General features: G+C 37.8%; 1 protein-coding gene across 2 annotated transcripts in view; it reads right to left on the bottom strand.

Annotated features, from left to right (window-relative positions):
- Positions 1–2,643: 2,643 nt before the first annotated feature.
- CLHC1 (clathrin heavy chain linker domain containing 1) overlaps positions 2,644–14,141 on the bottom strand; it is a 33,804-nt gene continuing 22,306 nt past the window's right edge. For both annotated transcript variants that reach the window (XM_045828087.1, XM_045828086.1), the window contains exons 9-11: positions 11,671–11,873; positions 7,345–7,524; positions 2,644–2,974 (exon numbers count right to left, since the gene is read on the bottom strand). In XM_045828087.1, the coding sequence (XP_045684043.1) occupies positions 2,778–2,974; positions 7,345–7,524; positions 11,671–11,873 (580 nt within the window). In that variant the 3' untranslated portion in view covers positions 2,644–2,777. The remainder of the gene's footprint in view (positions 2,975–7,344; positions 7,525–11,670; positions 11,874–14,141) is intronic.

Genomic DNA, 14,141 nt, shown 5'->3' with positions numbered 1-14,141 from the left:
CTAAATTTGGTCAAGTCTTTAGAGCTAACTTCCATTTATAGGAAATATGGGAAATAGAACAAGTTAACACCGTAAGGAAACAATCAGACAAATCCAGAGTGTAAAATATTCCCTGTAACAACCAAGTCAGGCCATCCAGTAAGAGGGAAAAAAAGAAAGAGGAGGAGGCATACTCTAGAGTTCAGGGGTGTCCAACCTGTGGCCCGCAGGCTGCATGCAGCCCACATGCAGCCCAGGATGGCTGTGAATGCAGCCCAACACAAAATCATAAACTTACTTAAAACATCATGAGATTTTTTTTTGTGATTGCATGTTGCAATGTATTTACTGTGTGGCCAAAAACAACTCTTCTTCCAGTGTGGCTCAGAGACACCAGAAGTTTGGACACCCGTGCTAGATTGATAGACACAATGACAAAATAGAACACAAGTACTTTGTTTAAATCCTAAATGGAACAACACAACTATAAAAAGGCATTTTTAAGCAATTGGTGAAATTTGATATCAACTGGATATTAGATGATACTAAAAAATTATTGTTAGTTACTTTTTAAAATATGCTGAGTCTTCACACTGAAGTTGTAATCTGGATAGGAGCGCCCGTGCACAGAACAGGTGTTTGGTGTGTGCTGTCGACACTGATGCTGATTGTGGTATTTAAAATATAGATAGAAGTTCAAAAAGCACTGGGAAAGCATATGTACTTTTGTGGAATTACTGAACTTTTAAGTTGTAAATGGCAAGAGGAATTACCTAGTGAAAACCAGTTTGTGAGGAAAAGGACACAACACAAGGCAGAGCCAGCCTGGAGCGCAGGCCCCTGTGCCATAAGGCTCCTCCCGCTGCACCTGCTCCAGTGTGGCTGAGGCTGATGGGCAGTGCTTACGTCTCCCATGCTCTGGGCAGCTCACAACCCGTCCTTACCCTTCCCCCACTTGACTTCATATTCTTGCTCTTTCTCTCAACTCTACCTCCAGGCACTCTCATTTATATTCACTTGACAAGTTTCTCTTGCCTTGGGAAAACTGCCAAAGGTAAGGCTAGCAGAGAAGGAATAATAATGAGTGGAGGAAAAACATTTTAAAACCAAAGCAAAATTAACAGTAACAGCAACAGCGGCTACTATTTCAAACTTTTTCCAGGTTTACGTTCTACTTCATCCTGTATGCTTTCAAGGACACATTTCCCCGCCAAGTTCTGTCAATAGACATGTAATAGTTTTCTATCAATCATACAAGTTTCAAAGAAAAAAGGTCTTAAACCATTGGTACATAAAGAATCAATGCCACCGAATTAATCTTTCTTTCCTTTCTTTTTCCCATCCTTCATCTTTTCTCAAAAATCACAGCTAATGTGAAGGCCAAATATCAAAATATTCTTAGTTATTATAAGCCTTGTAGTAATACATTGCTGTTTAAACTATATGTACTTTAAAAAATACTACATTTTAGAAAGTGGAATTATAATTATCTAGTACTGTGTTCAGCAACATATGGAAAAATTGAGAATTCAGCCACTGTTCTCTTGGATTTATAAAATAATCCAAGCACCCCTAATATTAGTGTAGACAGACAGCTTCATATAGGCAACAAGGTATGTCAATATATAGATAGATACACAGAATTTAGTAAGTATAAACAAGTGGAGGAATATGTATTTAGGGGACCTACTACATAAAAATAACAGTTATCTTCTACTAAGTTCCTCCATTATGTTATACACTTACGTTACACATACATATCACTACTCCTCACAACAAACTTTTAGGTGATATTACTGCCCATATCTTACAAAGATTAAAAGATAGGACCAGAACTTGAATACAAGGCTTTCTGATTCCAAGTTATTGTTTTTTTCAGTATAAAATAAAAAATACACATTCAGTTTAAATTTAGGAGAGGGAAGCTTATGCTCTTTACTCTTAGTCTCAATTTTACTACGTTTCATGATCAAGGCCGACAGTCAGCTGGGCTCCAGGGCAGCATCGGGGCTGAAAGCTGTTCCGATTAGCTGGGCATCTGTTCTGTTTGACTGTGTCCATGGCATAGTGACCGTTAAATATTTTGAGTACTACACATGTTCATGACACAGAACTCTTTGGGTTTTTAATTAAATAATCAGATACCTGAAATCATCCACAGCCACTTTTCATGACATATTTTCTGTGCCTATAGGTATCCCAGGCCTACTTCTATGCAAAATTTGTCTGGTCTTCTCTCTAGGTAAGAACATGCTAAGATGCCCAACTTTGATAGAAGCCTCACACTTGCCATTTATATATACTACTCCATGGGGCACATCTTTAAATTAGTAGTACAAAATTACTATATTCCATGTTTTCATCAGCGAGTCCGATGTTGAAATGACATCTTGCCTTTCTTGCTAAAAGCCATGTTTGTGGCACTAGATATTTGGGAAATCACTCTAATAGACAGGATACGATCACACCTTCCGCAATTCTTGCCCTCAAATTAGATGACCAGAAAGGAGCATTATCTACACACTAGCTTATGTTCTTAGATACCTAAACTGGCTATTATACAAAGTTCTATTCTTAGATTTATCAAGATTCAATATAAGAAATGATCATATAGAAAAAAGCAATAATATAAATGTTTAAAAAACAAATCAAAATGTCACCATAGCAAAAGAATCATGATTTACTTTGGAGAGCTTCATGCTCTAGATTTATTTATAAGTTAGTTATTCAAAAATCAGTTTGCCCAGCCAACAACATAAAATGTTGAAGAAGCTCCCTCAACTGGTTAAGAGACAGAACTACCAAAACACATGCTCCATTAAGTTGACTGTATCATCCTCTTCGGAAATTTCGGCAACTCCAGCCTGAGATCGAAGAACAGACATGATGTCATCACATACTCTGTCAAGGCCGTGCTGTGAACATATACTTGCCACTTCTTGCCACCTTTCCGGGCAGCAAAATGGATTGTTTATCATAAGATGTTCTATCTCATCTAAGGAAAAAATACAATATTATAGTATGACATTTGTTCTTACTTGATAATTCACACTTAGCAACTACTCAGAAAAAGAAAACGATATCAATTCAACTCAGTTACTGTCAAAGCTGATTCCTGCACACGGGTCCCTTCAGTGTAACGGAGAGTGCTTTGTCCAGCTCACGGTAACTCCTTCTCCACCTTTTTCATCAACCTTTTCAGGCTTCAGTTCCACCCTCTACCATTTCTCATTCCCCACTCCCCCAATCATCTCCTTGCCATGTGAGCAGGCATTAAAGGCTACAAGGAAAGGAGCTCAGAAAGTGAAGAATGTGAGCTCAGCCTTACTCAGAGTCTATAAAGCACCAATAGAAACAACCAAATAACTGAGAGCTTATTGGTCTACTTTTCATGACCCTTCAAACCCTCTTATAAATGCCCTAGTACTGCATACCCAAAGGGTGAGAGAACTCCTTGGCAAACCCTCCATTCCATCTCTAGATCAAGAGCTCTTAATGATGGAGCTCCTATAACAAATATTTTTCTAAAGGAAATAATATCATTTACTTTTGAAAATCAATTATAGTGACCCTCTATGGGAGCTATCTATTTATGGAACTCATTTCATGTCTATTACTTGCATTGCCTAGTGATACACAATGAAAGAGTATTTTATTTTAGAATACTTTAATCACTATTAATTTATTTCTACCACTATCATTACTTTTCTACCAAATAAAACACTTTAGTTGATATCTGTAATTATAATTTAAAAATTATCTTCCCCAGTGTTTCCATGTAATTTACTGTTCTTTCTTCAATCCCATAATAATAACTTAAAATCAAGCTGTCTGCTCAAGTTCTTATGTTAATTTAGAGAAAGGAAAGAAGTGAAATCTAATTAGTCATTTTTGATCTCACTACAGAATAGGTTCAGAGTAAATATCATATAAAACTGTTATTTACATATATATTTAAGAATAAAATATAGTTTATGTCTAAACATTTAAAATCCATATAAAATATTAAATACACACATGTGCTAGTATATATAAACTTTTTATACTGTCAGCTATTATAATTATGATGTCCCCCTCAAGCTTCATAAAGGTTCTCTCTTCATTCTAATTTCCTCAAAAAATATATACTATTGCCAACAGACTATCGCTGACATGAAGATCTGTACATTTAAAAACTAAAGTTTACTCTTTACAAGAAGGAACTCTCAGAAAGCTGAATTCAGGGCTTCCAGTCAAGATGGAGGTGTAGGTAAACACAACTTGCCCCCTCATACAACCACAGAAAAATTCCAGCTAAACTAAAGAATATCACTCAGAACCATCAGAAAATTGAGCTGTATGGAAGTCTAATAACTAAGGAATTAAAGAAACCATATTCATCCAGATGCATAGGAGGGACAGAGGGTGGAAATATGAAGATGTGGAACTGGCTCCTCCCAAACTCACGTGTGGTGGATATAGAACAAAGGGATGTCACAGGAGTGAGGGATTCCAGCCCCACACCAGGCCACCCAACCCAGGGTTCCAGGGCCAGGAAGATAAGTTCCCACACCTGGCTGTAAAAACCACTGGAGGTTGGGTTGGCAGAAGAAACGGTGAGATTCTCAGGCCTATCCTCTTGAAGGGCCTTGCACTGTACACAGACTTACCCAGACTCACTCCCTCTGGGCTCCAGCACCAGGGCAGCAGCTTGAAGGGCACCAGTGGCTTATGGGGAGGAACTAAAGTGTCTGGCAACAGGGCGAGAGCTAGGGGACAGCTTCCTCCCAAACAGAACTGCAGATGGTGGCCATTGTATCTTTTCTGAACCCTCACTCCCACACAGAACCATAGTGTGGTGGCACCATATCCGTAGCTTCATCAACCTGGCTCACACGGTAAGCCCCTCCCTGACAATTACCTAACAGTCCACCCCATCCAACTTATGGTCCCACCCGAGCTGGTAACAGTGGATTTTCCATATGAATGGCTGAGCTAGGCACAGGCTTCAGAGCTTCCTAATCCCCTCAAACAAGCAACAGCTGAGCCCAGCCCCCCTGTATCTCTCGAAGAAGAGCGGCCTCAGGCCTGGCACTAGCAGCAGCAATCTGCTGATCACTTTATAGCTTACACCAAGGGGTCCCAGACAGAACACCAGGTGGAGGCTGACCTTGGCCCACACCACCCAGGAAACTCCAGAGCATACACACCCAGCAGACAATTACAGACCATGTTGGAGTTTCACCCAACCACCTCCACAAGCCACATTGGGAAGTGGCTGCTGGCCAGGGCTCACAGCCAGTCCTATCAGCTGTCTGGATTGGGTAAATCCCTCCCATTGACCTGCTTGGGAGACAGAGGAGGCTGTGCCACTGGACCCTACAGGACACCTGCTACTTTAGGGCATGCTGTCAAGACACAGAGTCAAAGCAGCTCTACCTCATACATAGAAACAAACACAGGGAGGCTGCCAAAATGAGGAGACAAGGAAATATGGCCCAAATGAAAGGACAGAACAAAACTCCAGAAAAAGAACTAAACACAAATGGGGGAGTTCTGGCCAAGATGGAGGCATAGGTAGAAGCCCTTTGCTTCCTCGCACAACCAAAAGTAGGGTAACAACCAATCTAAAATCAATAAACAACCAAAATTGCCAGAAAATCAAACTGCATGGAACTGCAACAACCAAGGAATTAAAGAAAAAATCAACCAGAACAACCAGACCGGTAAGGCAGACCACAAGGGCCGACTCAGAAAAACCGAGGTGAGGCGGCTGAAGGGCGGGACTGACTGCTGAGTTCCAAAGAGCTGCACAGGAGGGAATGACTTAGAGGGAAAACTGAGACTCAGAGCTCACTGTGGGCTACAGCTGGGGTTGCCGCAGTGGGAGATAATTCCAGTCTGACATGAGAGTCTGTTGGAAAGTGCCCTAGAGAAGAGCAGGCGAGCTGCATTGTTCCAGCAAAGAGAGTTGCCCCACCCTGGTGAATACCTAAGGCCCCACCCCCTTACAACCTATCAGCTGTGCCAACACAAAGAAATGTGGCCCACATGAAAGAACACAGTAAAACCTCAGAAAGAGAACTAAGCGATGAGGCAATTGCCAACCTGTCTGATGGAGAATTTAAAGCCCTGGTAATCAAAATGCTCACAGAACTGTTTGCGCTTGGTCAACAAATGAAAGAAAAAATGAAAGATACCCAAAATGAAATAAAGCAAAATATTCAGGGAACTAACAGTGACAAGAAGGAAACCAGGATTCAAAGCAACGATTTGAAACAAAAAGAAGAAATAAACATCCAACTGGATCAGAACGAAGAAACAAGAATTAAAAAAAAATGAAGAGAGTCTGAGGATTCTCTGGAACAACCTGAAACATTCCAATATCTGAATTATAGGGGTACCAGAAGGAGAAGAACAGCAGCAAGAAATTGAAAACTTATTTGAACAAATAATGAAGAAAATTTTCCCCAATCTGGTGAAGGAAATAGACTTCCAATAAGTCCAGGAAGCCCAGAGGGTCCCAAAGAAGTTGGACCCAAAGAGGAACACACCAAGGCACAGCATCATTAAGTTACCCAAGATTAAAGACAAAGAGAAAATCCTAAAAGCAACGAGAGATAAGGAGACAGTTACCTACAAAGGGGTTCCTACAAGGGTATCAGCTGATTTCTCAAAAGAAGCCTTACAGGCAAGAAGGGGCTGGAAAGAAGTATTCCAAGTCATGAAAGGCAAGTACCTACATCCAAGATTACTCTATCCAGCAAAGCTTTCATTTAGAATGGAAGGGCAGATAAAATGCTTCCCAAACAAGGTAAAGCTAAAGGAGTCCATCATTACCAAACTATTATTATATGAAATGTTGAAGGGACTTATTTAAGAAAAAGAAGATCAAATTATGCACATTAAAATGACAATAAATACGTAACTATCAACAATTGAATCTAAAAAACAAACTGGGAAAATAAGTGGAACAGAAACAGAACCATAATAGGGAGATTATTGTGATGGGGGCTAGTGGGAAGGGGTGTCTGGGGGCATGGGGGAAAGGTGAAGGAATTAAGAAGTACAAATTGGTAGCTACAGGATAAGCAGGGGGATGTTAAGAGCAAATATATGAAATGGAGTTGCCAAAGAATTTACATGCATGACTAATAGACATAAACAAAGAGGGGAGGATAGCCAGAGGGATTGGGGAGTGCTGGGTGGAGTGCAAAAAAAGGGGGGAAATTGGGACAACTGTAATAGCATCATCAATAAAAAACAGAAAAAATAAAATTTCCAGATCCTCTAAAAATAAAAGATTAAATTAACTCAAACATAATAATCTTGAGCCTTTCCCTAAATAACCCACTACTATTCCTTCCACAACAACGTTTTACTTACCTTTCCCACCTTCATTTATTTCTTGAAGTAGCTTGATGGCAACTTTTTTCATATCAACAGAGCAAAGATGAAGTATAACAAAACCAAAAGGTAATAATGGTGGTTTTCCATTCCACTCTTTAGTGAGACACCAAATTAATTCATGGTGGGGACATAACCTTATTAGCTGCATTAGGTCATCTGAAAGCAAAAATGAAAAACTATGTCTCAATATCCTAATATGATACTAGAAACTGAAACCAGCTAATGTTTATACCTGCTAATCAACACTTCTTTTTCCGATCCTTCCAAAGCCCTCAATGGATAGCACTTATCCTCAAACTCCCACCCCCCAAAAATCATGCTCAGCATAGCAAAAAACAAAGAAAAGCTACTGGTGCTCTTTATAAGAATAAAGAGCACCAGAAAGAAATTTATCAAAGAACTACCATGAAAAGAAATGCGATATAACAAAAAAGATTAGACTGTCATTCAGGAAATCAGAATTCTCATCAGTGCTCCATCAGCCACTTAATCTTTTGGATCTTAGTTTCTGCATCTTAAAAGTGCAGACTTACTATCTCCAATTTCTAAAATTCTACCTATTCTAAGTTATGTTTGACTATATCTTGTTGCTCATATTTGGGCAAATTTCTGGTGAATATAACATCTTTCTTTTCTGTGTCTTGCACAGAAAATGAGCATCAGTAATTGTTTAAAAAAATATCAAGTATTTAGAAACTCAAAAATGAATATTTTAAGAAGCCATAGCTAGTTCAAGCAGAGGTTGAGCCATATGAAGTTGCCTACATTTGACCATTTTTTACTCCATAAAAAGCAATTGCATATGGTTTAAAATCTATTGTTAACCATTGAGGTAATCTTAACCTACAATCATGATTTACATTCTTAAAATGTAAACTATGGGTTAATTTCCTACACTTTTTAAAGTAAAAATATTCTTCTTGGACTACAACACAGGTAATTTTCAGAATAATTTCTGAGAGCCTTTCAACAACTATCATAAACATAATTTGCACTCTGAAAGGCAATACAAAATACTCTCATGTTTATTAAATACATACTTATTGTACTGGGAACTTACACATATTAAATCGCTGCATGTAATATTCAGTATAAGTGAACTATTATTATCCTCATATCACAAGTGAGGAAACAGGCTTAGCAAAGTTAATTTTCCCAGCTTATACATATGGTATAAAGTACAATAGTTCATCTGATCCCCAGAGTCCATGACCTTCCAACCTATAGTACTGCTTCTCCAAAACAATAAATGTGTGTATGTGCACTCAATGTGTGTATGTACACATACACAAGCACACACGCACACAGGGGGAGAGAGAAATGGTAAAAGAGGAAACAAGGAATAGCAAAATAGAATTCTGTATCAACAAAGTCAAACAATTAAAAAATTCCCTAGTGAAGAGACAGACAATTATGATTTGGGTCACTCAAACTATCCCCCACTAAGGTGAAGCTATTTATATAGCAATCCCCCTGCCCCTCCAGCATTTCCTTTCTTGCTCATCTCTCTTCTTTTCATTCAATCGGGTATTTGAATTCCCTTCTCCATGAATTGATTAACCAATATTTACTCAATTATATGCAAGATATGGTCTGTGACTAATCAGAAAGGACACAAATTCAAATCCTATGACCTTCTCCCACTGCTTATGACACTTCAGAATCTATTTCCTTATTCCTAGGTTTGACATGTTATTAATCATAATTTATCTCATGAATATTATGTTTTAATAAGATTATAAGGGCCTATATACCAAGTATGGTACTTGTTTAACTCACAATTACCTAGAACAGTGGATTTCAAAACATGGTCTCAGGTCTAGAAAGTCACAACTACTTTCATGAAAATACTAACTTGTTACTTGCCTTTTTTATTGTTATTCTCTCACTAGTATACAGTGGTGTTTTCCAGAGGCTACAGGACATGTTATATTACAGCAAACTGAATATGGGAAGCCAGCAATCTTCTAATAAACCAGACATTACAGAGATTTGCAAGAATATAAAACAACACCACTCTTTATGAAATTGTTTACTGTTAGAAAGTCATTTTCATAAAACATATTTCATTTATGATAACATGTAAGGGTTTATTGGTATTATTTTAAATGAATAAATTAATATTTAAAATTTTGTTTTAATTTCTAACAGGATAAATATCAATATATATAACCAACATAAAGTTCTTTGGGATCTCCAATACTTTTTAGTTTTATTTTTTTTAAGATTTTATATATTTATTTTTAGAGAGAGGGGAAGGGAGGGATGGGAGGGAGAAAGAGACAGAAACATCATCGTATGGTGACTCTTGTGCACCCCCAACTGGGGACCTGGCTCAAAACCCAGGCATGTGCCCTGACTGGGAATTGAATTAGCAACCCTTTGGTTCGCAGGCCAGGGCTCAATCCACTGAGCCACACCAGCCAGGGCTCCAATACTTTTTAAAAAAAGTGTGAAGGGGACCTGAGACCAGAAAGCTTGAGAGCGTCATGTCAGATCTGGGACAACCCAGTTTCCACATAGGTATATTTATTTGTTTAATGATAATAGAAAACTGAACAAACAAATCATTTCAGACTTTATTCTAGAAATTGTTAGGAGGGAAAAAACAAAGCAGTTCTTTACTTCTAAAACAGATACTCCATTAGATTTATGCTTTAAGAACAAAAGACTTTTCTAAGATTTTACTGCTTTTTTAAAAAAATGTGTAAATGTAGGCCCTGGCCAGGTAGCTCAGTTGGTGAGAGCATTGTCCCACACCGAGGTTGTGGGTTCAATCCCTAATCAGGGCACATTTAAAAATCAACCAATGAATGCATAAATAAATGGAAAAACAAATTGAAGTTTCTCTCTCTCTGTTTCAAATCAATTTAAAAAATTGTAAATGTAAACCTAATAGTCTAAATTTGAGAGAGAACATTTTTCTCTGAAAACAGAAAGTATTAGTAAAATGTATCTCTCCCCTGAGGCCTTGAAAAGATGATAGCTTGGAATGCTGTGGTTGTTTCTCATTAAAAAGTAAATAAGTAAAGTAATTTTTCAAACAGTGTTTCTACGTTTGAAGCTTAATTTTTCTAAGGTTATTATTATTTTCATCTTATGATGTTATGCTAAAAAAATCTGCGATGACTATCAAAGTTTTAATTATATAGGAGTGTTATTACTTCTTAATTATTACAATATACATTTAGTTATTTTAGAGTTTAATGCACTTCTATAGAAACAGAATAATCATATTCAAGAGTAATTAAAACCTATATTCCATGTCTAAACCCTAACTAAAATAACTCTGACCTATAGAAAAATAATACAGAAACTGAATCTGTATACTTAGATAATAAAATATATCATTTGAAAGTGTATATAAAATGAATATTGAGTAGTTCCTATTATGCCAAATTGTTCTGTTGTTGTGTGCATTTAAGCAAATTACTTACCTCTCTGTGCCCTAGCCTTTCTAATCTATAAAATTGGGATTATAATAAATCCTACTTCACAGTTAACATAAGGGTTGAGATAATGCATGTAAAAAGCTGAACTGTTAGCTATTATCGTAATGGTATCAGGCATGCTGTTACACAGTGAATGAAGAAATTAGTAACTTTAATAAGAAGATCCTAAGTAAAAGTCAATTTATTGTTTGAAAATGATCAGATTCAACAACCATAAAATATCTTTTTTCCTGGGAAAATGTGACCTAAAAGTGCTATGTTTTATCTCATTTTGCAACTTGTTAGAACTCTGGTACACAGCCTGTACACCGGGACTGGCACAGGCCTGGGATGTGGGGAGGGGCCAGGACTGCCTGCACATTGACATTACTGCTGAACTGGGTTCATAATGAGATTAGATCGTTCAACTAGGGTCACCCTAAAAGGTTCACAATTCTCCCAGATCACTGCCCAGTTGCAAACTAGGTGTTTCAAATTTTGAAATGAATTTTATTTCACCAATTCTTCACTTCAAATGCTTATGTCATAATTCAGAACATTGTATATATTGCTTAAATCCTTTAAGTAGCATGGTACAAGATATCAGCAAAATTTATCTTTAAAACTGTATATTTTAGGACCATCCTGTTTATTAAATGCTTATGTATTCAGAAAATACATAATATATTCTATGAAGGTCAGTCAGCTTCAGCTTAACTGTTTTCCTGAAAACTACAAAAGAAATGTACTTACCAGTATATGTAAAACAGACTTTATAATTTAAAGCCAAAATATTGCCCACTACCATGGGTGATCATACAATTAAATCTGGGATTCGAATGTACTCAAGCAAGTAGGCATTGTTACTTACCAGAAGTAAAGTCCTTGAATTGCTGTATGTACTGCATGGCCTCATGGATCTGACCCTGTTTACACAGGCAAAGTACAACTTTGTTGTGCACGTTGCATTCATTGTAGATAATCTGAGCTAAAGCCAAGCACTTGGCCTTGTTATGAGTATTCTGCTCCCCATAAGCACAAATCACATCCCCAGCCTCCTCAGAAAATGTGAGCCTAGAGCAAGGAGATCAATAAGACATATCTTTGAGAGTTCTTGATGACAGGATGAAAATGAAGTACAGTCATTCCTCAGTACTCATCGGCTTTGGAGCTCATCAAACCCTGTACTCCTTGCATTTTGATAAGAAAAAAAAACATTTTAGTGCTTGGCACTTGCTCAGGACTCATCGCACTTGCTAGAACTTGTATGAGTCACCAAGCTGCCCCGCAAGAGAAAATGCTCATCCTTCAGTACTCATTGATTTCGGCACTTATCACGAGTTCCGGAATGAATTAATGATGAGGACCAAGGTACCACTGTATTTGAAAATTCAGTGTGGTAGAACTGGATTTTCTGCAGTCTTTAAGAATTCCAAGTTAGTAGGCAATTAATATAGAAGAAATTAAATACATCTAAAATTTAACAGCAAGAACAAAAACAATCAGCATGTATTCCTTTGGGGGAAGATATTTTGATGAAATTAAATCAATTCTTCTTTTACATTTGATAAACATTCTTATTATTTCTTAAAATCATATTTTTATTATGCTATTACACTTGTCCCAATTTTTCCCTTTCTGTCCCTCTCCACTCAGGCCCCCACTCCCTCAGGCAATCCCCACACCTTTGGTCCATGTCCATGGGTCATGCATATATGTTCTTTGACTACTCTATTTTCTGTGCTTCACTTTACATCCCCATGACTATTCTGTAATTATCAATTGGTACTACTTTTTTTTTAAAGATTTTATTTATTTACTTTTTAGACAGTGGGAAAGGGAGGGAAAAAGAGAGAGAGAGAGAAACATCAATGTGTGGTTGCCTTTCACGCATCCCCTACTGGGAACCTGGCCCACAACCCAGGCATGTGCCCTAGACTGTGAATCAACCAGCGACCCTTTGGTTCACAGGCTGGCACTCAATCCACTGAATCACACTAGCCAGGGCCCAACTGGTACTTCTTAATCCCTTCTCCTTTTTTGCCCATCCTTCACATCGCCTCCCATCTGGCAACCATCAAAACATTCTCAGTATCTATGATTCCATTTCTGTTCTGCTTATTTGTTTATTTTGTTTTTTAGATTCAATTGTTGATATGTATTTATTGCCATTTTACCCATATTTTTTATTTTCTTCTTCATAAAGCAGACCATTTAACATTTCATATAATATTAGTTTGGGGTGATGTTCTCTTTAAGCTTTTCTTATCTGGGAAGCTCTTTATCTGTCCTTTGATTCTAAATGACAGCTTTGCTGAATAATCTTCATTGTATGTCCTTACTTTTCATCACTTTGAATATTTCCTGCCAATCCCCTTTAAACTGCAATGTTTCTTTTGAGAAATCAGCTGACAGTCTAATGGGGGCCCCTTGTAGGTAACTAACTTCTTTTCTCGTGCTGCTTTTAAGGTTCTCTCTTTGTCTTTAACCTTTGGCATTTTAATTATGATGTGTCTCAGTGTGGACTTCTTTAGGTTCATCTTGTTTGGGACTCTCTGCACTTCCTGGACTTATATTTGTATTTCCTTCACCAAATTAGGGAAGTTTTCTGTCATTATTTTTTCAAATAGATTTCCCATTTCTTGCTCTCTCTTTTCTCCTTCTAGCATCCCCAGGACATGAATGTTGAGCAGCTGAAGTTGTCCCAGTGGCTCCTTACACTATTCTCATTTTTGGGGATTCTTTTTTCTTCTTGCTGTTCTGAATGGGTGTTTTTTTGTCTTCATATATTCCAAATCACTGATTTGACTCTCTGCTTCAAGGGAGAGAGGCTGAGAACAAAGAATGTGAATTGTTTTGAGTATTCTATTCTATCATCTCAGAATCCTTAGAAGCAGTAGTATTTTCCCAGTTTATGCACTGACCCGGGATGAAACCCACAACCTTGGCATAGCCAGACAGTGCTCTAACTAACCGAACTACACAGCCAGAGCTAGGATTTATACGTTTTTAATTTTTAATTTTTAACTTTTTTTAAGAGAGAGGGGAAGGGAGGGAGGAAGAGGGGGAGAAACATTGATGTGAGAGTGAAACGTTGATCAGTTGCCTTCCATATGCATACTGACCTGGGACTGAAACTGCACCCCAGGCATGTGCCTTGACCAAGATTTGAACAAGTGACCTTTCAGTTTGTGAGAGGACAATCAACCAACTGAGCCACGCCAACCAGGGCAAGAATTTATATTCTTACAACTAAGAGGCAGAATGGGTCAAGAACCATCAGTGTATGTAAGGAAATTAAACTTATCTGAGGTAGCTTTGCAATACATAACAGGTGTTGGT

The sequence above is a fragment of the Phyllostomus hastatus genome, unplaced genomic scaffold, assembly GCF_019186645.2.
Source record: "Phyllostomus hastatus isolate PE091 unplaced genomic scaffold, TTU_PhHast_1.1 phas_scaffold_78, whole genome shotgun sequence".
Lineage (NCBI taxonomy): Eukaryota > Metazoa > Chordata > Mammalia > Chiroptera > Phyllostomidae > Phyllostomus > Phyllostomus hastatus.
Note: the sequence above shows the minus strand (reverse complement) of the source record. Positions and strands in the feature narration are given on the sequence as shown.